We start from the raw sequence: 25,876 nt of genomic DNA, 5'->3' as shown, positions 1-25,876 counted from the left end.
TGCCGGGGCTGCCAGGGGCCAAGGCTCCCAAAAAGACTACAGGGGGCCAAGGGGGGACCCAGGATCGACATTGGAGCCCCCAGCCCGGGACCCTTCTCTCCACAGTCCCCCTGGCAGACGGGACCCAAAGGGAGCCGCCTTGCTGGCACAGGGCTGGGCTCGCTGCCCTGCGCGCGGCTGCCCAGGCCACTCCCGGCCCCTCCAGCAGGACAGGGAGAGGCAGGCCGGGAGCCCAGAGGGCCGAAGCACCCCTCCTCCTGGGCCAGGGCCCCATCAGCCCGGACGGACGGCGGCCCTCGCGGCACAGCCACCCTCCTTTGTGTGTGGAGCCAGCAGCCTCTGCGGGGCTCCCCGCGACGGCCCTAATCCCAGCCCCACAGCTGAGGCGGGGGCTGGGGAGGCGGGAGTCTGCCCGCCTGGCGCTGGGCCCCCACCCCAATCCCACAGCCCAGGTTCCCCAGTAATGCGATAATTGGGTGGGATTTTCGCTGAGAGCAGGGGAAGTCCGCAGCAGGACGCGCCAGCCCCCTCCGCGCCTCATTCCAGGACCGCGCGCTCCTCTCGGCGGTGGGGTCGGCGCGGCCGGGGGCGGGGCGGGCGTGGGGCGCCATCCCAGGCGCCCCCGAGGGCGCAGGTCCTGCCGCCTCTGGGGTGCGTCTCGCCGGCACCACGGCGCCCGCTCGGTCGGGAGACCTGCCTCGGCTCCCGGCGGCGCGCACTGGCCGGGGGCGCGGGGCGCACGCGGGGGCCCGCGGGAGGCGCTCGGGGCTGGCCCCGCCAGCGGCGCCCCGGCTCCACACGGGCTGAGTCCCGCGGCCCCAGGGCCGGCCCGGGGCTCCCACGCGCCCCTCCCCCGGGGCAGGTGGGGAGACTTCCGCCCTGGGCCCACCTCCGGGACCCCCGGCGCAGATGAATATCAAACCACGCCGGCAGCGCCGGGGCTGGGAGCCGGCCGGCCACGCCCTGCGACCTTGGGTGAAGCGCCCGCGCGCTCCCTTTCGCCGCCGCAAAGGGGCAAAATCCTGAGGCTTTCCCAGCGGCCGGAACCCCTCCTGGGCCGAGGACCCGCAGCCCGCAGCCCCGCGGCCGTCCAGCCCGAGGCAGGGCTGCCTTCGCGGGGGCCGCCCGCTGCTCCCTCCAAGGGTCGGGAAAGTGGGGCGTCACCGCCTGGGTTCCAGACAGCGGGGGGCCGCTTCCCACCCCTGGGCTTCGGACGGGGCCGGGCGGCACGCACCCTGGACGCTCCCCCCACCGCTGACCCCGGGGCAAGCGCCCCCACCCGCGCCTCCCGCCCAGCGCCCCAGGGCGCGGCCACAGGGGCGTCGGGGAAGAGCCCCAGGTGACGGCTGGAGGGGCCGCCGGCCGCCCGAGGCGAGGACACAGCGCTGACAGCGCGCGGGACGCGGCGCCGGGCGCGCGGGGCTCCCGCCCTGAGGCGGTCCGCGAGGCCCGCGGGGGGCGCGGCCCGAGAGCGCGCGGGGACGCCGGACCAGCCCGCAGCCCGGTGGGGCCGCTCGCCCCTCGGGCCCGGCGCCGCCCTGGGAGCGCGCGCACCCCACGCACCCCTGCGCACCTCGCGGCCACGGGAGGGGCCGGAACCGCAGCCGCGCCAGCTCCCCGGGCCCCGCCCGCCCTGCCCCGCCCCGGCCCGGCCCGGCCCCGGCCCCGGCGGGCGCCCCCCGCGGCGCTGCCCCGCCCCCGCCGTCCCGCGCCGCCCCGGGCCCCGGCCCGCCGCCCGGCCGCCGGCCCACCTGGCGCAGCGCCGCCTCGGAGCCCGCGCAGACCCGCGCACCCCGCGGCCGCAGCAGGGCCCAGCGCCGCCTCGCCAGCTCCAGGGCCCGGCCCGGCCCGGCGCCGCGCACCCGGGGCGACTCGCGCTCCGCGCTCCGCCGCCGGCGATGGCCCCGCTCGCGCACGTCTTTTTCCTCTGCTGCCTGGAGCAGGCGCTGGGCAGCTACCCGATCTGGTGGTGAGTCGGCCTCGCGTTCGCCCCCGCCTCGGTGCGGTCCCGGGCGCGTCTCCCTCCGCGCCCACTTTCCACCCGTCGGAGCCGCGGCCCGGGCGCGGGCGGCGGCGCTTCCGGGGCCTCGATCCGCCGCCCGCCGGGGCGAGCCAGGTCGCCGCGGCCCCGGGCGTCGGCGCGCGGACGGGGCGAGCAGGGGGCTGGAGAGGCGGGCGCGGAGCCGCGCGGGTGGCACCGACGCGAGCAGGGCAGCCCGAGGCCACGAGGGCGCGCGCGGGAGGGCAGACTCGCTGGAGACTTTCCTGCAGGACCGTGCCTTGCGCGCGCGCCCACACACACACACACACACACACACACACACACACACACTTTAAAACAAAGTCAGGGAGACAAGACCGAACAGCTCGAAGCGGCGCGGTTACGTAAAGACAGCGGGGACCGGCCAGGAGCGGCGCGGCCGCCGGCGGCGGGTGCCCCGCGCCCAGCCCCAGCCTCTCCGCGAGCGCCGCCGGGACCGCCAGGGCAGCGGGGCCGCCGGTGGGGCTCGGAGGGAGGAGACGTGGAGGCCGCGGCCCCCCCGCAGCCCAGGATCACCCAAGTGCGAGGCCGGGGCGCTTGGGGCCTCGCCAACCAGGCATGTGCAGAAAGACCCCTAAACCAGGCGCCGAGCGCGCAGAGAAGCCCCGGGAGCGCTGCACAAGCCGCGGGGGGACGGGGTTTACCTGCCTGGAGGAATCTAATTCGACAGTCGCCGCAGGCAAAGGTACCCCGCCCGAGGTGGGGGTGCTCCGGGCGCCCCACTTCTGACGGCTGCAAGGGGAGTGCGGCGGCCGCCGGGGCGCGCGGCGAGGAGGCGCGGCTGGAGAGCGGGCGCGCGCGGAGCCCTCGCGACGGCTCTCCGGGACGGGCCGCGGGCGCGCCGAGGGGCGGGAGCGCGAGCGCCCGGGAGCGTCTAACCCCGTAAGCGTTTCCCTCGCAGGGCGCTGGGGCGGAGGCAGGTGCGGGCCGGGCGCCGGGACCCCCCGCGCCCCGCGGCACCTGCGCGTCCCCCCGAGGGCGGCCGGGCACGGAGAGCGCCCCGAGCCGCCGGCTCCCCCGCCCGGGGTCTAATTAGAGCCGCCGCCGCGTTCCGGGCGCGCGGGGAAGCGCCCCCGCCCCGCCCCGCCCCCACAGGTCCCCGCCGCCGCCTCGGGCGCTGGGGCATCGCGGTCCCGCCCCGGCCGCCGCGGGGAGGGGACCTGGGGCTCCTCCGGCCGCGCCCCGCCCGCCTCGGGCAGCCCCGCCGAGGGAAGGGGCGCCGCACCCCTCCCTCTTCTCCCGAGAGGGGGGGCACGCGACCTCACGGCTCCCGGCTCACGACCCCTCCCACGTCTTCAATGCCCCCAGGTGAGCTGACAGTGGAGGGGCCCCTGGAAATAAAGGGGGCTCCTCCTCCCCCCCTTCCCCTGCCCCCAGCAGGGCCTTGGGCTGCGCACAGCGGCTCACCTGCCCGTCCCCGTGAAGCCACAGGCCCCGCCGAAGTGAGAGTGGCCGCCCCGCACCTGGGAGGAGAACAGCCCAGAGCAGTTCTGCTTTAAAGGCAGGGGGTGGGGTCCCCGCTTCCCAGCACCTTCGGGAGCCCCCTCACCCCAAGGCAGGTCCAGAGACCAAAGACTGAGCCCAGAGCTGGCAGGCCCGGGCACAGGTGAGGGCCAGGCCCCTCCCCCTCTTCCCCAGGGGATTCCTGTGTCAGGACAAGTGGACTGGGGTGCCTGGGGAATAGCAGGCAGCAGCTCCAGGACCCCTGGGGGGCGCCAGCTCCCCTCCCGCTGCGGGGGGCTTGTGCCAGCCCCTGCCCACATGCCCAGCCTGGGCTTGAGGGGTGGGCCTCGCCCTCCACTTGTCCAGGGGCTGGGACCCTGCACTGCCACCTTCCCGCAAACCTGCACACGCCTGGGCATCACCTGTGGGCGGCCCAGCCCCTCCCATCAGGGCCACACCAGGCGCAGCCAGCAGTGTCGGGTCCTCCTGCGATGCACCCCCACACTGGCCGTGCCCACTCTCCCCAGCTGGGCACTGGCCTGGCCAGCGTCCTGCCCACCATCTGGAGCCACTCCTGCAGCCCCCTCCAGGCTCCTCAGTCAGAGGGGTGCTCAGCAGGGCCGCAAGGCTCCCATGCCCTCGCAGAGCCGGCTTCAGAGCTGGCCTGCACCCCAGCAGCCCCCAGGCGCCATCCCTTGCCCCTGCACCCCCATCTCGGCCTGAGCAGCGGTGGGGTATCCCTCTGGAGTGGCCATGACAGCAGGAGGCCCCCAACACAGCAGGTTTGGGGTGCCGGGAGCACCTCCTTTACTGAGGGACATGGTTGGCAGTGGCCACAAGGAAAAGCACAGTCACTGAACCCAGCACCCGGCTGGGCCCCGACCCCCCAGGCTTGGCGCTCCAGGTGCTGGGCCCAGGAGACCCAGCCAAGGCCCACTTGCCCACGGGGTCCTCAGTGGCCCGGGCAGGGGAGCAGGCTTTGCCCACGGACACGGGTGGGTGGGCAAGAGACAGCGCCGAGGAGTGTGCCTGCACCCCGTGGGCACCCTGGCTCAGCTCTGCCCAGGGCAGGGCAGATGGGCCCTGGGGGAGGGCGGGGGGCGGGGCCCTCCCTGAGCAGGACCAGGAGCCCCAGCTCTGACCTGGCCAGTGGCAGGACAGGATGCCCAGGCCCGGGGCCTCAGCACTGGGACTTGCGTGGCCATTGTCCCTGGAGGCTGGGATGCTGCTGGGGTGTCCTGGGGCCCTGAACTTGATGCTGGTCCAGCCGGCAGGCATGAGCGGCCCGGGACCTCCCTCAGCATCCCCTCTTGGGCGTTGCCCCAGGCTCCACAGGGACCCCACTCCAGGCCGGAACACCTGGCCGCGCCTCCGGTCTGCACCCCTTGTGCCCCGAGTTCTGTTCAGGGAACAGAGCAGAGGACGGGGCCATCCCCGCAACAGCCCGCTGGCTGGGGCTGGGACCTGCAGGGGAGGCAAGCACAGCCCAGGGCACGCTGCCTCGGTCTCCCTCCCTGCTCCCCGGTGACACCCGAATGCTTCACACTTTGGGGCTGCAACATTCCTCCCCCACAAACGCGAGGCTGTGCCGGGAAGCAGGCTGCTGTGAGCTGTGGCACCGGCGCCTGTGCCCGCCTGCCGGGGCTTGTCAAGTATGTGTCGGTAATCCCGGCCCGGCCGGCGGGCAGGCGGCGGCACGGGTCGGGGGGGGGGCTGATCGGGCAGGCGGGGTCTCCCGGCTCCAGGACCAGGGTCCCAAGACCCCTCCCCACGCCCCCTCCAGCTCCAGGGTAGGACCTTCGGCGAGGCCCCGCAGGGGAAAGAAGGTGAGCTGACCACCAGGGCGCCCAGGCTGCCAGCTCCTGGGCAACGCCTTCTAAAGGGACGGGCTGCCCATCTCACTGGACAGCTGTCCCACGGTCCAGGGAGGGCCGAGGCCCGGCTGTGCCATGGAGGCCCTGCAGCCCGTGTGCAGCGCCAGGCCGAGGTCTGCATGGGTGGGGGCTGGGCCTCCCTCAGGGCTCTGATGGGATATGTGGGATATGTGGGCCTGGGAGAAGGGCTCTGTGGGGTCCCGGTGGACCTGGCGGGGCCAAGCCCAGAGGAGAGGCCCGGGAGGACCCCAGCACCCCTACCTCTAGCCTGGGTGCCTCAGGAGTGTCCCCGGGTGCTGGCCCAGTGCAGAGCACCCGCCCGAGTCTCCTCGGGGTGCCGTTGGCCCCTCCGCGCACTGCACAGGGGCCCTGGCTGGGGCTCAGCACCCCAGAGCCGGCCGCACCAGGCCACTTGGGCAGGGAGCAGCCAGCAGGCCTCTCTGGCACCAGGCCTGGGCCACGGCTGTCCCACCGGGTGCTGCCCAATCCCCGCCTGCAGGACAGCGGTGAAACCCCCCCAGCCACGTGGCCCTGGCCACTCTCCATGCACATGCGTGTCCAGGGCTGAAGGCCACGCCCCTAGGGAGCAGGTCGTCACTGGAGGCCGATGTGATGCTCCCAAGGCCCTGGCCGCTTGCCCAGCAGAGCGTTCTGCTGAGCCTCGACTCAGCTCCCTGCCTATGGCCTCTCCGGGGGACCCCCAGGGTCCTGGTGCAGGCTCGGGGAAGGCCACCATGGTTGAGGATCAGGGACTCTGGTTTGGAGAGGCTGGGGAGGGCTCCCCAGCCGGGGTGAGCACTGGACGCTCCTGCCTATGGGCTGGCGTGCAGACAAGGGGCCTGTCCCTCAGTGCAGGGCAAGGTGACGGGAGGGGGTTGTGGGAAGCCAGGCACCTCCCACCCCAGGGGGGTAGGGCCCTGGCCAGCAGGTCAGCCCCCCTGGGAACAGCAGTGCCCCCCCAGTCAGCTTTCCCTGGGCCAAGGGACCAAACCATCTAGCAGGGACAGTGGCGGGGAGATTGCGCCCCACAGTGGGCTCAGGCCTCACTGCCCGGCACGAGGGGCGTCCCCACGGCAGTGCTTGCCTGCCCCGGAGCCCCTGTCCCTGGAGCGAGTGTCCCGGGTGGCCCCATCCCCATCCTGGCCTCGGTTGCTCACCTGCAGAGCTTGAGAACCAAGGGGGAGACGGCAAGGCCCCAGCCCGCGACGCCAGGTGAGAGGTCAGCGTCCACACTGTGACCCTCCCTGATCTGTCTCCTCCTGCGATGGCCTTAGGCCTGGGGTGGGGGTCAGCAGGGCCTGGGCTGGAGGGCGGCCAGAGCACACAGGCCACCTCTGCCCACTGGGTGCCCCGCGCCCATCCCCTCCTGAAGGCCGCACTGGAGCCTGCTGGACGAGCCCCAGGCTGAGCCAGGAGGAGCCCCTGGCTTCCAGGCTGAGGGTTGGACCTGAAGAAGGCGGGGTCCTCGCCCGCAGGCCAGCCCGGCACCCCGTGGGGCCCGCCCGGAGGGTCCAGTCCTCAGCTGGCCAGGGGTGCATGGCCCGTGGGGGGTGGAGTCGTGGGGGTGGCTGCCCGGATGTCTGCGTCCCCACACCTCTGGTGTGGTGGTGTTAGAGGGCCTTGTTGGTGGTTCCCGTTACAGGTGGTCACGGACTGGGGTCCCGCGGGGCAGGGGCCTCCCTGCCTGCGCCACGGGGATGTGTCCGGCTGTGGATGGGACCGGCCCCCGATGGGTCAGTGGGCACATGTGCAGGTGGCATTCGCCACTCACACACGTGCACACACGTGCAGGCACACACCCGCTCGCAGCCCCCTGCCCCACCTGAGCAGAGCCCGCTGTCCCCACCAGGCACGGGCAGCCGGCCCCAGGGGGCGATGGCCATGGTGGGGGTGTCCACAGGCTCCACCGCCCTCCATGCTCGCCTGCTGGGGCCGGGCCGGACTCTGTGACCCAGAAGTAGGAGGTGGACTCTGCTGCCCTGGCCGTGGCCCCCCACAGTGCTGCCTCTGCTCCGGGCCCTGACGAGGCCCCCACCTTCTCCACGAGAGGCCTGCCCTGTGGCAGAGTGTCCAGCTGGGGCCCCTGCACCACGGAGCTGGGATGCACGTGGCACCAGGCAGCCTGGCTGCAGCCAGGGAGCACATGATGGTGTCCACTGTGCTGTGATCGCCAGACTGACCTTCAATGTGCCCCCAGGGCCGGGCCCAGCACCTCCAAGGGTCCTCCCCAGGGAATTCAAGCTGCGGGGCTGCCGGCCGGCTGCAGGCTTGGAGGAGGCCGCCGCAGGGGAGCCGGCTCCCGGGGACAAGGCGAGCCAGGGCCTGCCTGGAGCAGGGCTGGGGTGGGGAGCTGACTCAGCACCCCAAGAGGCTGGGGAGAAGCTGCGACTGGAGCCCCACTCTTGCTGGGAGCTGGGGAGGGGAGGGACAGGACAGCGGGAACCCACGGGCCCTCTTAGCCGCGTCCTGAGGCCTCACATGCATGCACACACACACACACACACACACACACACACAGGGCTGGTGAGGGGCCTCTGGGGAGAGCTTCCCCTGGCTCCTTGGCTGCCCCCGCGGGAGCCAGCAGGCGGCTCCAGGCTCGCTGAGGCCACTCGACCAGCCCCTCCCATCCAGCGCCAGCTTGCTCGGCCACACGCGGCCCCGCCTGCCTGCTCACTGCACACCCCTGCCAGGTCCCGCACAGAGTGCCCTGTGGTCCAGCCACCAGAGGCCAGCGCCTGTGCTCACAGGCCCTCAGTGCCCGCCCATGTGGCAGACGGTCACCCCACATGCACCCCGGCCCCTGCGCCAGGGTCCCGGGGACTCCTAGGTACGGACACAGCAACCACCGGCCTGACCCAGGGAGGCCACCACTGCCCCTTGTCCACCCGAGTCAGGTCCCGTCTGAGGACCCTGCTGCCAGCACAGAGCAGGGAGAGCCAGTGGGTGCCCCCCCAGAGTAGCCAGCACCTGCTTCCCACGGGGTAGGGGTGGACATGGAAGGCTGAGCTCAGCCTGGGACAGCCGAGTACCCACATGTGCTGGCCAAGGGGGACTCATGGCAGGTGACACGGATGATGTGAGCACAGGGCGGCGGACGCTGCCCAAGGAAAGGCTGACCGCTGGGTGGCGAGGCCGGGGTCCTGGGCTGGGGGTGGCAGGGGGAGCCCCGGATGCAGGGTGGGGCAGCCGTGGGTCTGGCACCCGGTCCCAGGCGGGCGGGCTCACGGGGCCTTCGGGGGACAGCAGGATGGGCACCCCAGGGCAGCGACCAGGCCAGGGACACACGAGGAGCCCAGGAAGCCAGGAGACTGGCCTGAGATGTTGGGCCTCCACCAGGCACCCCGGCGGCAGCGCAAGATGACTCGGGGATCCTGGCCGGCCAGCTCAGCTCACAGAGGGCCCGGCAGGCGGCGGTGCAGGGGACACTCGCGGGGGCCACCCACAGCTTCTGGGGGCTCTGCCATGCGAGGCTACGGCCCCCGTGCCCCCATCTGCCCAGACAGGAGGTCACACGGGCAGGCCAGAGGGACGAAGGCGGGGCCGTGGGGCACAGTGCTGGGGGCCACAGAGACACTCCCGACCCATGTGGGCAGGGGCTGGGAGGGGGTGGGGGCCAGGCCCAGCCTGCCGTGCAGCCCCCTCCGTGCGCCGGGCTGAGGGCTAGGAGGGGAGGGCTGCGGGACTGGGCTGCCTACGGGGGCCACACGGAGACCGAGCCCTACAGCTTCTCATGCTGCCCAGCCACAGCGCGTGCCGTGGGGCTGACCGCCCAGGAGCATGGCAGCTGCGCCTGGGGCGGGGAGGGGCCTGCAGGCCGTGCTGTCCAGTTGGCCATCCTCTGGGGCCGTGAGGTGCCTGCTTCGGTCCCTATGGCCATGGGATTGCAGAGGAGCCCACCAGGGCTGGCCCCTCAGGCAGCGCATCCCTTGGTGCCCGCCGTGTGCTGGGTGTGGCAGGGACAGGGTGGGCTCTGTGCAGCGCCCCCAGGCCATGCCTGCTGCAGGGCAGGGGCGGGGTGGCTAGAACCCCTCCCACGGGCAGACTGGATTCCTGAGCCCACAAGTGTCTGCCGGCCTCTCCCACTGTGACGGCCCCCACACCCTGCGCCCAGGCTGGCCCCCAGCGCCAGGGCCCATTGGGCCCCGGGCACAGCCACCGGGGTGCCGGCTGGCCGCCTGGACCGCGTGGCCAGGGCCACTCCCACTGACCGCTGCCCCCGCCCCACAGGTCCCTGGCCATGGGGCCCCAGTACTCGGCCCTGGGCACGCAGCCCATCCTGTGCGCCAGCATCCCTGGGCTGGTCCCCAAGCAGCTGCGCTTCTGCCGGAACTACGTGGAGATCATGCCCAGCGTGGCAGAGGGCGTCAAGGTGGGCATCCAGGAGTGCCAGCACCAGTTCCGGGGCCGCCGCTGGAACTGCACCACCGTCAGCCGCAGCCTGGCCATCTTCGGCCCCGTGCTGGACAAAGGTACCCGGCTCCCCAGCCCCGGGCAGCAGCCCCGAGGCCCATGGGGGATGAGGGTGGGTGGCACCGGGCACTCTCAAGGGTCCTGGAGCGGGGTGCCGGCCCACTCGGCTGCTCCCCACTGCCATGGAGCAGAATCCTCACCAGTGGCTATCGGAGCTGGGGCTGCATCGGCTGCTCTGGCATCCCGGGCCACAGCAGGGTCCTGCCGGCCCTGGTCCCTGAGGCCTGGGTGGGGATGGCCCTGGCAGCCTCTGCAGCTGACCTGGGCTCCTGTAGACCAAGGGTGGGCCTGGGGGACAGGCTGGAGCACAACGTCTTCAAGACTGGTCAATTCAGCGGCTGCGGAGACCCAGGGAGGCGCCCGTGGCACACATCCCATGTGGGCTCCCGCCTGCCCAGGGCCCTCGGGCACCTGACGCTGCGGGCACTCCTGTGCCGGCCTGCCCCCCACTCTGGGGCACCTTCCCAGCAGTGGGGTCGCAGGGCCCCAGGTAATTCTGCTGGTCTCTGAGGACCGGCCAGGCTGTCCCCACGTGGCTGCGCCGTTTCACCTCCCACCAGCCACGCATGGCGAGGCCAGCGTCCCCACGACCTGGGGTACCTGCCGGCCAGGCCCTTCCCCAGCAGGTGCCCAGGCCTGCGCCCGCGCTGGGGGCAGCTCTGCAAGGGGCTGTTGGATGCCTGGACTCTTCCTCAGGGAACATCTGGCTAAGCCCTTTGTCCAGTCCACAGCCGGCTTGGCTGCTTGTGTTTGTGCGGGGTGTGCGGCCTCGTGCTGGTGCCGGATGCCACAGGAAGTGCGACTGGGTCTGCAGACACCCCCAGGCTGCCCCAGGGAAGCAGCCAGGCCTAAGGTGGCACAGGCCCGAGGTGGCACAGCCCGCACGGGCGTCGTCGAGAGCCGTTCCCGTGTCGCGGTCCTAGCATTCGATTCATTTCGCGTAGATTCTCACGCGCAGTGTGAGGAAGGCTGGGGCTCCGCCTGTGCGGGGAGACTCGGCTCCGGCAGGCCTCCTGCTGAAGAGACACTCCTTCCCCCGTGCAAGGTCCTGGGCGCCCTACTGAAAGGCCACCGGCCGCGCGTATCTGGCTTGACCTCTGGCCTGGCAGTCCCGCTGGGGTCTGCGGCCCGGCCTGGGCACCCGCTGCGGCTGCAGCTTCTCGTGTGCTTTGGAGTCTCCCATCTTTGTTTTCAGAGGGTTGCTCTGGTTCGGGGTGTCCCTTGCATATGAACTGTAGAAGCGGCTTTTCCAGGCCTTCTGGGCTCCAGGGATGGACGGGGTCTGCTGGTTGCTTTGGAGAGCACAGTCAGCTCCAGCACGCCAGGTGCCCGGAGCCCCCGGCCGCCCCTCTGACCGCTTCCCCTCAGCGGACACGCAGGTTTCCATGCCCAAGTCTCGCCCGCCCTCGTGTAATGGAGCCGCTGGCGGTTTATTCTCCCGCTGCTGCTACAAAGTGAGTTACTTCCCCATCTCCTTTTGGACCATCTAGTGCAAGTGTTTAGACACAGACTTGGCCTCTGGGTGCTGCGCGTGTCCTGCATCTCTGCCAGCTGGGCAGGTGCTGAAGGAGGCGCCCGGTCAGAGGCACAGGCTGGGCAGGGCCACAGCCCTGAGTTGGGGGTGGGGCAAGGCCGCAGTTCTGTCTGGCAGAGGGCACCCATCTCCCCTTACTGGGGGTTGCCCAGGCCGGCTCTCATCGCAAGTTCCATCAGCCATGGCCTCAGCACTCCCGAGTCCAGCGGTCTAGGCGGTCGGTGGCCCGGCATCCCCCACGGGCCGACCCCTGGGCCCCTGCCTGCAGCCGTCCGGGAGCCCAGTCAGACGGCACCCGGTCCACAGGCAGCCTCTGGTCTCCTGCCTGCTCCGCTCCGGTCTCTGACGGCCTCTGGACATCCCATGTGGGGCAGGTCCCGGGCATCAGTCCGTTGCGGCCACCCAAGGCTATCCATCCCGCATCCGGAGGCGTCTTCCAGGGCACCGGGTCAGCGCTGTGGGCTGCCCCCGCCCACCTGCCAGGCGGCTGGGGCCGCAAGGAGGCGGCAGGGCCACGCAGGGAGGGGCCCCACCGAGGGTTGCTGTGTCCTCCACCGCACCTCCCCCAGTCCAGGACTGGGCACTGCAGCAGTCGCCTGGAACCCGCCCTTCCCATGGCTGCCCACTCGCAGCAACCCTCATGCCAGCCGGCCCCTCTCCTGGCCTCTGCCTGCGCCACCCTCACCGAGCAGCAGCCTGAGTGGAAGCGCCGGGCTCCTCTGCTCCAGGCCTTATCCTGCAGCTCAGCCCAGTCCCCCCAGAGCCAGGGGGCCCGGATGGCAGGAGCACACCCAGCACAGGGCTCAGGGGGTGCCGGTGTGGCTGGGTGCCCCCGGGCACGTCAAGGGTACTTAGAGGGAGGTGCTGAGCACCTGCTGGGGCCCAGGAGGCCCCAGGGGACATGGCGCTGAGCTGGGTGGAGAAGGGCTCCCCCCTGCCTGGGGTGTGAGGCCTCTGTGTGCCAAATGGGGAAACTGAGGCAGACAGGGCTCCACAGCCCTCCTGAGGATGGCCGAGGGGCCGCAGGAGCCTGAGGGCTCCCTGGGGCCTGTGCCGGGGCTGATGCGCCCAGGCCCCTCCGTGGCCCATCTCCTGGGAAGCAGGGGCTCTGGGCTCCACACAGCTGCGGGGAGCCCATGTCCACACACCTGCCTCCGCCCTGCACCTCTGGTCCTTCTGTCTCAGGGTCCTCCCCCACTTTCTGCTGGTTGAGGCGCCGCTGGCACTGCCACCCCCTTGCTTTCTGTGGCAAAGGGGAGCCCCTCGCCCCCGTGTCTGCCACCAGGCTGAGAAATGGCCAGGCCCATTGTGGCGCAGAGCTGAATGGCCGGCAGACGGGGCCGCCGCGCCCCAGGGAGAGGCCGGCTCCGGAGGCCATTGTGGAAACCCCTCGGCCGCCACCGTCTTGCAGTAATCAATCTGATGGGATTAGGGTCAGGGCGACCCTAATCGTGTCAGAGGTCATGCAGCCTTTGTGGCTGGCCCACAGGACGCCTGGCCACCCCTGCTGAGGTGGCCTCGCCGACAGAGCTCAGCAATGCCTGCAGCCGGGGTGTCTGCGGCCAGGGTGCCTGCTCCTGTGAGCGCTGAGCCCCCCGGGAGCCCTGAGCACCTCAGGGTGCAGGGTGGAGCCTCTGAAGGAGCACTCGTGCTCACAGCTCCCCTCCCAACTCCCTCCCCCATCTGCCAGGCTGGGGCTGGGGGCGCAGGTGGTGCACCCCAGCAGCCAGCTCTTGGGGCTGGGCACTGAGTGCCTGCTCCCCGGACCTGCTCTGGCGACGGGGAAGCATGAGAGGAATTTTGAGTGGAGGAGGAGGCTGGTGCTCCAGGCTTATCGGTCCCGCAAGGCCCCGGGACTGCCCACAGGCTCGCCTGAGCTGGCCCACTCCCTCCTCTTGACCCCGGCAAGGGGAAGGACGTGCTGGGGAGGCTGGTCCAAGGGCCCAGGGAAGCAGCGGACATGTCAGGAGACCGGCCAGACCTGGGCCTTGGAGGCTGGCCCGAGGAGACTGCTGGACTGGCCAGGGAGCGGGCTCTTGGTCCTGCGGGCATTTCCCCTGGAGGAGTGGAAAGGGGACGGAGGGGTGAGGGAGGCCCAGGGCCCCAGGGAGGCCAGGCCACCGCGGTGGGGAGCATGGCAGGGCCAGCCAGAGGAGCAGGGCTGGGGGCCCTGCTGGGGATGGGGCAGGCTGGGGGAGACCGGCTGCCCCTCCTGCCCCTACCCACGTGTGCCTGCTGGCCTCCCCTCTGCGCGTGCAGTGGCCGCCCTGACTCACCGCTCCCAGGGTCTGCAGCGACCTGGCCCCAGGCAGCAGCCTGGGCTGGGTGGGCCCGCAGAGCCCCGGGGCAGGTCCGTAGTGTCCGTTCTCAGCGCCCAAGGCGGTGCCCCTGGTCAGCCTGGGACAGGGCCCACGTGTGCCAGCCTCTCCCGGGCCTCCGTGGGGGCCGGGCGGGGCGCGGGCCTCCGAGGCCTCCCTGGGTGTCCCCTGCCTGGGGGGCGGCCCTGACACCCACGCCCGGGCTCAGGAGGGGCCCTGGAAGCGCACCCCCATCCAGGTTGTGACCTCTGACCCCCATCGGAAAGTGTTTCGCTTCGGGAGGGGGCTCTGCCGGCCTGGCGCCCTCCCCGGTATATCATTAACTTCCCCAGTGGGAGGGGTGAGGGGCCAGGACAGCCGGACACCCCGCCGCGCCCGGCTCCGAGCACAATATCCCCGCCACGACGACAAGATTAAGCACAAGAGAAAAGCGAGGGGCTGCGGGCGGTTCACACGCCCCCGGGGCCGCCCCGCGCCCTGAATAGCGCGCGCCCCTCCGCCCGGCCGGGCGCGCATACCTCCCGGTTGCTATGACTGGCTTGCCATGGCCTAATCGCCGACGAGGGGGAAATTCATATAAAATATCGCGGGCCATTGTGGGCCTAACGCGGCGTGACAGTGGCGCACAAAGCCGGATTCATTAGCCCCAGCAGGTAACCGGGCCGGGCGCGGGTGTCGGGGCCGGCCTGGCGCGGGTGCATTCCGCTCTCAGGTGGCTCCGCCTTTGTGCCCGGGATTACCGAGCGGCCGCCGGGAGGGTGGGCCGCGGGGGGCGAGGCCTGTCGCGGGGGCCAACGTCCCGCCGCCCCCGCCCGGGCGAGGCCGCCGAGGAGGCCGCTCGGCAGGCCCCGGGGTGGACGCTCTCCGGCGGCCACGGGAGACGGGACGCAGCGTCGCTGGCCCGAGGGCCCGCTCGCCTGTGCGAGGCCGGCCACCCCGAACCTGCCTGCCGTCCCCTCTGCTCCCCAACGCCAGGTGCCCCAGAGGGCGGGGGCCTGTGTGCCGGGGCCCTGGCCAAGGCCTGGGCTCTCCAGGCCCTACCGGGGGAGGTAGGCAGGAGAGGCACCCCAGGGGACTCCGGCCTTAGGGAGGTGCTGCCTCCACCCTGGGCTCCCCAAAGGCCCCGCCAGCAGCGTCCACAGGCACACACTCCTCGCCAGCGCCTGGGGAAAGACTGGGCCTGGGCAGGGCCGGCCAGCCTGTGGGTGGGGCTCCGTCCCCACAGGGCACCCAGAGCGGTCCCTGAGGGTGGGGCCCTCCCCAGGCAGTCCCTGCAGCGGCTCAGCTTGGAGATGGGCCCCGAGGTGACAGGAGGCCTGCCCCTCCCAGCCTGCTCCTGCTGGTGCATGGGCAGCGCCTCCATCTGGCCTATGGTCAGGGCCCTGCGGAGGCACAGCCTGGCCAGCGGAGCAGTTTCTGAGCAGGCATCTGCGCAGCTCCCAGGGAGCGGTCACCAGAGTCCCAGAGCCGGGAGGCGGAGGGGACAGATGGCATGTGCCTCTGGCAGGGAGGTGGTGGGGAGGCCCGTCACAGGCGCTGCGTTAGCCTCGGCGGGGACATTTGACCTGTGGCCCCCAGCACCACACAGAGGAAAGGCCTAGAGCCAGGCCCACCGGGGACACATCAGAATTGCCTGGGCACCCTTTGCAGAGCGCCCACCCCAGCCGTGCCAGGCAGTCCCTGCAGAGCCTCCGAGCGCCACCAGGCCCATGCCCAGACGCTGGTCACCGCCAGTGGCCACGCCTCAACACCGTCCCCTCCCAGGAACTCCTACAGGAACTGCCCCCCGGGCTCGGCCACTGGGCTCTGGCTCCTCTGGCAGACTCACCCCAAGGGCCTGCCCAGCAGGCCGCAGCGCCCCCCTCTCTCCAGCATGCGTCCTGCTGGTGACTAAGCAGTTTCCAGCTCTCCCTGGAGATGCGGTGCCTCCCACAGGCGTGGTTGCCTCCTGTGTGAACAGGCGCAGGATGCCTGCCGCGCTGCCCACCACTGGCTGGGGTCAGGGTCTGAGCCTGTTCCTCCTCCGAGACTGGGGGGCAGGTGGGGGTCACCTCCTCCCTCACCCCCTGGAGACCTGGCAAGACACCATCCTCCATTTAGGAGGAGCTGCCCCTGCATCCCTGAGCCCTGCATCAGGAGCCCCCCATGGGAGGCCTGTGGTTGGGGGTACCGCTCAGGACTCGGAGTGCGCTCTGACTTTCTCTTTTTCTTTTAATTTTTTTTTTAAAGATTTATTTATTTATATAAGCACTGGGGACACTGCCGAGGGGAGCAGCGGGCGGCAGGAGAGGTCTGCGCGCCATGTGGGACCCTCCTCCGGTGGCCGGGGAGCAGCCGGGGGTCGAACTGGCGCTGTAGAGGCTGCGGGCAGCTTCACAGACCAGCGCTCAACCGCTGCGCCACCAGGGGAGGCCCATGGTCTGACTTTCTCTTTGGAAATAGTTGTAGACGCGCAAAAAAGCCAAGGCCCCAGAGCCCGCTCCCCAGCCCCCTCCCGGGCAGCCTCGCACAAACCCAGCTGCACCTGTGAAAAGGGAAACACCCCCCCACCCCCCAGCACACACTAGTGTGACTGATCCCGCCGGCCTGTCCCTCAGCTCCCTCAGCGCCTGGGGGGGCCTTGGGCTTGTGTGACATTTCCTGGCCTTTAGGTGCAGGCTCCGCAGGTCCAGTGAGGGCCTGAGGCGGGAGGGGCATGGCCGGGCCGCACCCCACGCCCCACCCCCGTGCCAGTCTGGGGGGGGGTCTCCCTGCCTGCACCCGCTGCGTCTGTGCCTGCGCACCGCTGATGCGCCTGCACGTGGCCTGTTCAGGGGGTTCTCTGTGACTGCAGGGCCTTTAGGTCACCCTCGACTGGGCACTCGGGTTTCTCCTCCAGGAGCCTAAGGCCTCCTCCTCTGGCAGAGGGAAGGGAGGCCCGCCGGGGAGGGACCTCCCAGGCCCGCGCCCAAGCTGTTCCCCTCCAAGTTCAAGGAGGAGCCCCACCCCTACCCGCCACCCCTCAAGTGTCTGGCAGCCGGGGTGGTTCGCCCGACCCTGCTCAGAGCCCGCAGTCCCCAGTCTCCTCTCCCCTCCATCTCCCGGGGCCGAGGGGGCTGCCGGAGGCTTCTCCTCGGGAGCTGGCCTTGCTTGTGGGGACAGGCTGGAAGTGACACCCACCTGGGGAGACCCCCACAGCCTGGGGAGGGGCAGTCTGGCCCCCACACAAGACAAAGTAGTGCAGGCCCCGGCTGGGCCTGCAGCGTCCTGGGGAGGTGGCTGCTGCCTGGTCTCCACAACGGGGGGCTTTGAGGGGACAGTCCTGGGCCCGTTCAAGGCAAACTGGACGGGGAGGTGCAGAGAACCAGACCCACGCTGCCCCTCTGCCCTGTCCGCAGCCACCCGGGAGTCAGCCTTCGTGCACGCCATCGCCTCGGCCGGCGTGGCCTTCGCTGTGACGCGCTCCTGCGCCGAGGGCGCGCCTGCCGTCTGCGGCTGCAGCAGCCGCCACCAGGGCTCCCCGGGGGCCGGCTGGAAGTGGGGTGGCTGCAGCGAGGACATCGAGTTCGGCGGAATGGTGTCTCGGGAGTTTGCCGACGCGCGGGAGAACCGGCCTGACGCCCGCTCAGCGATGAACCGGCACAACAACGAGGCGGGGCGCCAGGTGCGTGTGCCCCTCTCCCGGGGTCCAAGCCCACGCTGGGGTGGGGGGGCGCCACAGCCCTGGGGAGCCCGGGGTGCTCAGGGAGAGCCGTCCAGCCATGCCTGCATCTGGGAGCCGCCTGCAGTGGGATGTGGTTGGCTCCCTGAGGGGTGGGCTGGGGGTGGAGGGCCTGCAGAAGGGCTGGGGTCTGCTTACTGCCCAGCCCCGGCTTTCCCACAAGGTGACACGCCCACCTGGGGGTGGCCCTCATGGGTAAGGGGGTGAAGGCTTCCCCAGGCCTCCTGCAACTTGGGGGGAGAGGCCGGCACGGCAGTGGGGACTAGGCCCTGGAGAACGGGCAGGGGGTGAGCTGGGTGCAGTGGCTGCGGCCTCAAGAAAGACCCAGCTGTGGTGATGGGAGGGCATGGGGGGGCGGGGGCAGAGAGCCCCCAGGCCACCTGGAGGGCAAGGCTGAGCTGAGTCATTGTGCACAGAACAGGGAGCCCAAGACAGAAGAAGAGGGTGGGCCAGCACACCATGGCCAGCGTGGCCTTGCTGAAGTGCAGGGCCAGTGGGGAGCGCTCAAGGGGTGCCACAGGCAGGAGCCGCATGTGTAGGGACTGGGAGGGGTCCAGCAGGCTGAAGAAGGGGCAGGAGCAGTCAGCTTCTGACACAGAGAGCAAGGCAACTCCGGCTGACTGCCCTGTGAGAATGTGTGCTCACCTGTGCCCACCTGTGCTCACCTGCTCACCTGTGCCTACCTGTGCTCACCTGCGCACAGAGCCGGGTTCCCACAGGGAAGACGATGCAACACAGAGGGAGAGTTGCTCTTCGTTAAACGCTTCTCAGCCTGCTGGACACCAGATGGAAACCTCACAGCACACATAAACCAAGCACAAGGCTACAGGGTTGGGCCAACCAGAGCTATGTGTGGAGGAAATGAGAGATCTCTGTAGCCCTGGGTAGGCAAAGGCTTCTTAGGTAGGTGGAAAAAGCACGGTGAAGGCAAAACACGGCAACATGGGCCGTATGGAAAGGAGGGACAGCTGTTCATAAACGATATGGATGGACGTCCACACACGTCCACATTCCAACAAACATAAAAGCTACCATAAAAAAGAGCTCTGCACACGAGTGAGGGAAAGATCACCCAGTAGAAGAACTAGCTGAAGGGTGGAGAGCCGCTTCACAGAAGATGTTACAGGGACCCCTCTCCCTGCCCTGTAACAAAGACAGCATAGACATGGCGCGGCCCGGGGCCAGGTGCCGGATGTCCTGGTGGCCAGGGGACCGCCCGCACCTGTGCCCTGCGGGGCAGCGCCCGGGGGCGTGTGGGAGGCTGAGGACAGGGGCGAGTTTGCCATGCTGTGCACTTGTGACGTGTGAACTTTTTAACATACATGCCACACGATACCTCTGTGAAATGATTTTGAGTGTCAAAGGGCTGTCCTGACAGTGCGGAATTAGCTGGCCTCGGAGCCTGGTGCCTGTAACAGATGCCCAAGCAGTTTATTGACCAGAGCAGCACAAATGCCGGGTTGCGCTTCCACAGCCTCAGGGAGCTGAGGTGCTACCTCCAGAAAGCCAGCCCTCAGGCCAGGCTGGCACCCTGAGGGCTGAGGCACACCCAGAGGCAGGCCTGCCCTGGGCCAAGTGCAGGCCAGAGGGGTGCTCCGAGGGCGGCTGAAGGGGCCACCAGCCAGACCCCCTCCCTGCGGGAAGAGGCAGACAAGAGCCTGTGAGGAGGTGACCCTTATTCAGACTGAAGTTCTTGTCCATAAATAATTTTCAGACACACACCACATCCAACACGCAATCAAAGACACCTCATCATGTGAGCTGACGAGCAGCAGAGCCACAGCAGCAGAGCCTGGCGCTGGTAGACACAGTTATTGTTCTCACAGATGGTGTGAAAAATATGCCCGTTCGTCAAGTGAAAACGCAAGCTGGAACATCTCAGCCGGGAATGAGGATCACGGGAACGCCCAGGAGGCAGGTCTGGGGAGAGCCACAGGGCAGGGCAGAGTGAAGAGCAAGGGGCTTCCTGGACGTGGGCTTTCCCGCTGCACCTCCCGACTGCTACTCAGTGACAAGAAACTAATTTTAAAACCAAGAAAGAGACTCTTGAGAACATGGCAAGCAGACGAGGTGACAATGGCAAGAAAATTTTGAAAGTTAAAAGCAGATAAATGAGTACTTGATGTCTTGGTTGGCCCCAGAAAGCTGAGTCTTAAGCCAATAGAGGAAAAATCTGAGAACTCACCCAGGAATTATGAGTATCAGGTGTCTTGAGAACTGGAGGTAAACATGAGGCTGGAAAAGGAAGATTTGTAGAGGTCTATGCGAAAGGCAGGTTATAGCCCAGCTCCTCTGTCCAGGGCCTCTCTCTGCTCCTCTCTTCTGGAGAACATCTGCGGGCGTGTTCTCCGAAAGAACAAAGCAGGGGGTTCTGGACGCCACACACAGTGGAGGCCGAGGCTGCCCTGTTGAAAATGGGCGCCTTGGTATGCATTTCTCTTTCTAACCTCCAAATGCCCCGAGCCAAGGTTTCCCCGGCAAATCGGATTAACCCAAGAGAGGAGCTGCTAAGCTGGGAGTCACCCAGCGTGACCTCATGGCCTTTGCATGGCAGAGGCCCAAGTCAGCCAGTCCCTGCCATGCACAGGAGCTTCCAGTGAGCCTGTGTCTGTTTTTTTTTTTCTATTTTAACTACTTTATAGAGGCATGTTTTTTATTTATTTATTTGTTTGTTTGTTTGTTCTGTTTATACATGCACTGGGTACAGCCAGAAGCGCGGGAGGGTGAGAGAATTCACCAGAGCCAGAGCAGGGAGCAGAGCAGGCAGAAGGACCGAAGGACACTGCTGAGGGGAGCAGCGGGCGGCAGGAGAGGTCTGCGCGCCATGCGGGACCCTCCTCCGGTGGCCGGGGAGCAGCCAGGGATCGAACTGGCTCCACAGAGGCCGCGGGCGGCTTCGCAACCCAGCGCTCAACCGCTGCGCCACCGGGGAGGCCCTGTGTCTGTTCTTAAACAGGAACAGGCAGCCAAGAGTGTGCCACCTGTAAAGCCTCCAGCAACCACAAAGAAACAAGCAGACAAAACATTATAAAGGGAGATGGAAATGTCTGTAACTGTCACTGTTTAGAAAACATTCAGAGATTGGGCCCCCCTGGTGGTGCAAGGGGTTAAGCACCGCACTGTGAAGCTGTCTGCAGCCTCTGCAGCATGAGTTCGATCCCTGGCCGGCCAGGGAGCTACCCACATGGTGCAGCAGACCTCTCCTGTCTCGTCCGCTGCTCCCCTCAGCAGTGTATTTCAGTCAGTCTGCCTGTTCTGCTCCCCACTCTGTCTCTGGTGAACCTTCTCACCCCCCTGCACCTCTAGCCTGTACCCGTTTTTGTATGCATAAATAAATAAATCTTAAAAGAAAAAGAAAACATTCAAAGAGGAAAAAATAAAAGAGGCCTTAGAAATTAAAACTAAGATAGCAGAAATAAAATCTCAACAGAATGATTGACACACCCTTTCCTCAAAGTGAGAAGACAGAAAGATGGAAAATAGGAAAGATTGGAAACCAGGGAGTCTCTGTGAGAGAGAGAGAGAGAGAGAGAGAGAGTGGTGAACTGAAGAAGAGGAGGTTGGCAAAGAAACAGGCAGGACGGTGCCAGCAGCCCACAGGCCTCAGACCATACGACCGTAAGTGACTGGAAGACAAAGAGGAAGATCCAGGTCCATTCCTGTTGTCCTGAAATTCACAGCCTGTGACAGAAACTCTCAGGCTTTCCAGGACAAGGTGTAGGTTTCATGCAAAGCACCACCAGTTGAAAATGGTGTCAGTGTGTCCAAGAACAACAGTGAAAGCTAGAATGAAACAGAGAAATGCCTTGAGAAGTTTGAGGGAGGTTTTGAAGCCAAGGAATTTATACCGAGCTAAACCAGCCACTAAGTGGAATCCCAGAAACGTGAGCATCAGAGGCGGCATTTTAGCTCCATGAGGAGCGTGGGGGCTGCCCCCTGGGGCTCAGGGGTGGGGCCAACAGCCACTACAGTCCCAACTGAGGCAGATCCCTTTGTTCTGCCCCTGCCCCCCCAAATAAGGAAGGAAAGAGAACCTGCCCTGGGGAGAAATACACATGCTGGCCAGGACCCTAGCTCGAACAGCCTTATTCCCTTGCCCTGCCTCTTCTCCCCACTCCCCTGCAGTCCTTACGCCGAGTTTCCTGGGCCCTGCAGGTGCTGGGTTCTGGTCAGGGCCATCAGCCATGCCAGCCTGCACTGCCCCCCTCCTACATGCTTTGTGGGGGTCAGTGACATGTCACCTGTTTCAGCCTTTATACCTTTGCTGGCCCAGGAGAGTTGGGAGGTCCTGCCATCTGGGGATTTTGGTTGGCCAAGGGAGGCACCAGCGTCCTGACCCTGGGGGAAGAGGGTGCCTCAGGTCCAGGAGGGGCACCCACTCAGCCTGGTGTCCCTGGAGGCCTTCAGGTGGCACAGCATTTGTGGGGGGCCTGGGGCCAGACTGCAGGTGGGCAGGGACCCCTGGCAGGTGGCTGCAGAGTGGCAGGCAGCCCTGACCCCTCCTCATGCTCCCACAGGCCATTGCCAGCCACATGCACCTCAAGTGCAAGTGCCACGGGCTGTCGGGCAGCTGCGAGGTGAAGACCTGCTGGTGGGCACAGCCCGACTTCCGTGCCGTTGGGGACTTCCTGAAGGACAAGTACGACAGCGCGTCCGAGATGGTGGTGGAGAAGCACCGTGAGTCCCGCGGCTGGGTGGAGACGCTGCGGCCACGCTATACCTACTTCAAGGCGCCCACGGAGCACGACCTGGTCTACTACGAGGCCTCGCCCAACTTCTGCGAGCCCAACGCCGACACTGGCTCGTTCGGCACGCGCGACCGCGCCTGCAATGTCAGCTCTCCGGGCATCGACGGCTGCGACCTGCTGTGCTGCGGCCGCGGGCACGACGCGCGCACCGAGCGGCGCCGGGAGAAGTGCCACTGCATCTTCCACTGGTGCTGCTACGTCAGCTGCCAGGAGTGCGCGCGTGCCTACGAGGTGCACACCTGCAAGTAGTGTGCGCCTGCGCAGGGAGGGGGCTGCGGGGAGGCGCTTCCTGTCCCCCACCGCTGCTCTGGGGCCCCGGGGTGCCCTCCCCCGGCGCTCTGGCCTGATCCTGACCCCAGAGGCCCGTGACGCTCCACCCTCAGCCTGGCACCAGCCAGCGCCCTCCCAGGATGCCCCCCTGGGAGAGCTTCCGCCCCATAGAGCCCCAAGACCCAGCTCCACCTGGCTAGGTGGAGGGTAGGCCGAGCGGCGGGGTCAGGGCCCTGGGACTGGCTCTGCTTTGACCAGCCTGTACGAGGGCACGTGAATCCTCTCTGTGACTGTTGGGGCTCTCTCCCCCTCGTCCTCCCCGTCTTCACACATCCAGCCGCTCCCCATCCTGTCCACACACAGGAGCGAGGCTGTGCCCCCAGCCCGTTCCCCATCCTGTCCACACACAGGAGCGAGGCTCTGCCCCCAGCCCACCTGTGCCTCCTCCCTGCCCACGCCCACCCACAGCCCGAGGGGTCTCCCTCCTGCTGGCGGCCAGGACCGCCAGGGCCCTCCGGCCCTGGGCTGCGGGGCCAGCTGGCCCTGGCCTTGTCCTGTAGCCTCAGGATGGTGCAGGGCCCACTTCGCCCGCCCGCTTGCCCAGCCTGACAGCCAGAGACCCCTCTGGGCCCCTCGGCCAACGCCCACAGGCACAACCTGCCAGGTGCAGCTGCCCCAGACCTCGCCTCACTCAGCCTCAGCCACTGTGAACCTGCCGGCCCCAGACCCCATCCAAGGAAGCCCCAGGGCAGGCAGGCCACGGAGTACCCCACGCCCTGCAGGCACCCGCCTTCCTTGGCCCCGGCCCTGTGTTCTGGTCTCCGAAGTCTCTGCTGCTGCCCGCGCCGCACACTGGACGGCAGCCGTGGTCTCTGCTCTCCTTTTCTTTCTGTGAAAGAACACTTCCGTCGCAGCGCGTGAGTTTCAAACACTGGGAAAGTAAAAACAAAAAGAAGGAAGAAACAGACCAGTCAGTGGGTTGTGCTGGATGCTTGGTGGGGGCTGGTGGGCTCCCAAGGCGGGTGCCCCAGGGCCATGGCAGCGAGGAGGCAGACGGCAAGTCCCTCCAGAGGCCAAATTCCAGGGAAGCAAGTGGACAGCCCCGGGGAGGAGGGAGGCTCCTGCGGTGTGCGGGCAGGGGGGGGGGGGGGGCTGCCGGCTCCGGCTCCAGTGGGGAGCAAAGTGCGTGCAGCAAGAAGCAGGCCGTGGCAGCCCCAGGGCGGGGGCCCCAAGTCTGGGCAACAGGAGGTCAGGCCAGTTGGCCGCAGCCAAGTCCCCAGGCCGGCAGCCCTCCGCGAGCTGCGCTGGCAGGCCCTGGCAGTGCTTTGAAAGCAGTGGGGTGTGGCTTCCCTTGTGGGGTCCCCCCTGGGCCCCAAAAGACACCCGGAACCTGGAAGTGGGTCTCCTCCTAGCCTGGACTCCTGCCTCTCAGGGGCCAGCCTGCAAGTCCCAGCCGGCGGCCAGCACGGGGGGTGGGGGATGAGGAGATCCTGCGGCTGCAGAGCCACTGCCTGAGGACCCGCGGGGGCTCCCTGCCTGGCCCTGGGCCCCCACACCCACCGCTGACCCAGCGCGGGGCCAGACCAGCCAGGGGCAGCAGCCTCCAAGTGCGGGTCAGCATCCCGGCCACCACTCCTGCCCTGCGGGCCCCCACCTGCCCTTGAGGTCAGACCAGAGCCCCAAGTCAGGCCGCCTCGGGTCTGTGGGGTAGGTGGGGCGTCCAGTCTAGACAGAGCCCCCTAGAGGGCCTGGGAGGAGGGGCGGGGAGCTGCCTGGTGCTGGAGTGGTGGGGGGCAGCGTGGGGGAGGGGAAGCAAGGCAGGGGGTCCTGGGCTGCCATCTCCCCCAGACCCACTGGCTGCACCGATGGCCAAGCCCCTCTGAGGCCAGGGCTGGTGGGCACTCGGCATGGCCCCCACATTGGCTCCCTCTCCTCTCGGGGCATGTCTCGGGGTTCAGGGCTCCCCTGCCAGGCTCATCCCTCCTGGGCCGGGCGGGTGCAAGGCAGCAGTTGGGGACCCTGCCTGAGCAGCCCCGGAGGGGTGCGTCTGGGAGCGACAGGTGCCGTGACCCGGGTGCCCGCAAGCACCTCTGAGTCAGGGCTGTGCCTGAGACACCCTAATTGGCACCTCTGGGGTCCGGGTGCAGCTCCGCAGATGAAAGGGCCGCGGAGACGGCGGGGCGGGCGGAGGGGCAGGCGGAGTGCGGGGGGCTGGGGCAGCTGGTGGGGAGGCCCGCTGCTGTCTGGCCCGTCCACCTGAGGACCCTGACACCCAGCCCCGTCGAGGGGAGGGGCGGGGGCCCAGGCCAGCTCAGGCTGCAGCCAGGCAGACACCCCCGGGGCAGAGCTCCAGAGTGGGGCAGGCGGTGCCCCCGGGCCAGGACGGCCGCTGCAGTTGACAGGGAGGCTGTCAACTGGGGAGGCTGAGGTGATGAAACCCCGACTCCTGGCTGGCTGCAAAGCCCCTCTGGTGCCGGCCCTGCCCCCCCATGTCCCCAGGACCCCAGCCCACTCGACCCCCCTCAGAGGAGGCCTCCGGCTGCCTGGGCCCTCAGAAGCCCTCGCTGGGGGGTTTACAGCCGCTGCCCCTGGGGAGAGGAAATGGGCCTGGCTTCGCGGGCAGTTGAGAGCGGCAGGGACAAGCATATTAAAGGCCCGGAGGTTGCAGGCCCCTCCCCCGCCCCGCCAGCCCCTGAAATCTCACACCCTGGGCCGGGCTTTGAAGTCCGACTCTGGCCCCCCGCCCACCTGCCCTTCCTCTCCCGGCTCCTCCGCTGGGCCCTGGGCCCGGTGTCCTCTCCTGCAGGGGTGCGCTGAGCCCCCAGAACCTCTCCGGCCTGAACTCCCAAGGCAGCAGGTGCGGAAGGCTCCTGGTCCCCAGGGTTCCCCGCTCCCCCACTGGGCCAGGGGTCCGAGCCCCCCAGTGCCCACGGCCCCCCAAGAGCTCCCCAGCCTTGGCCTGCCCGCCCGCCCTCTGTGGGGTGGGAAGGGGGAGTGCGGGTTCTGGGGCGCCCCATACTGAGCCTCTGCCCTCTACCCCAGCAGCCTTGGGGAGCAGGACTCAGGCTCCGTGAGGTGCCCTGAACTCCAGGACAGTGAGGCTGGTCAGGAGGGCCAGAGGCTGAGCGGGGTCCCTTCCAGAAGGAGCCTGGGGCAGGGGAGAAGCTTGGCGTGGGGTCCCACACCCCAGGTGCCCTCTCTAGGGACTGGGGTGCTCAGAAACCAGGAGTCCAGCGGGCGTCTGGCCCGGGGTTGGGGACAGCGGTCACTGTTGGACATCAGAACAAGGTTCGTGGGTTTGGAGGTGCTTTGGGGAGGAGACGCCCTGGCTGTGAGAAGCCAAAAAGATGTGGGGCAACCCGGAGAGGCCGCCTGTCCCCTCAGTCCTGACAAGGCTGTCTGGCTGCAAAGGCCCAGTCAGGGGGGCCCGGACTACCCTGGGGCTGGAGACATGGCCTTCGGGGTTGGCCTGAGCGTC

General features: G+C 68.5%; 1 protein-coding gene across 1 annotated transcript; it reads left to right on the top strand.

The window, feature by feature from the left end:
• Window positions 1-1,776: 1,776 nt before the first annotated feature.
• Window positions 1,777-23,623, top strand: WNT3A (Wnt family member 3A). Its single transcript, XM_037500038.2, has 5 exons — window positions 1,777-1,969; window positions 9,586-9,827; window positions 17,058-17,323; window positions 21,898-22,378; window positions 23,598-23,623. The coding sequence occupies exons 1-4, from the start codon at window positions 1,899-1,901 to the stop codon at window positions 22,375-22,377; spliced, it is 1,059 nt and encodes a 352-aa protein (XP_037355935.1). The 5' UTR covers window positions 1,777-1,898; the 3' UTR covers window position 22,378; window positions 23,598-23,623.
• The last annotated feature ends 2,253 nt before the right edge of the window (window positions 23,624-25,876 follow it).

This window comes from Talpa occidentalis, unplaced genomic scaffold, assembly GCF_014898055.3.
Source record: "Talpa occidentalis isolate TD23 unplaced genomic scaffold, MPIMG_talOcc4v2.1 talOcc4.9, whole genome shotgun sequence".
NCBI classification, from domain to species: domain Eukaryota; kingdom Metazoa; phylum Chordata; class Mammalia; order Eulipotyphla; family Talpidae; genus Talpa; species Talpa occidentalis.
Note: the sequence above shows the minus strand (reverse complement) of the source record. Positions and strands in the feature narration are given on the sequence as shown.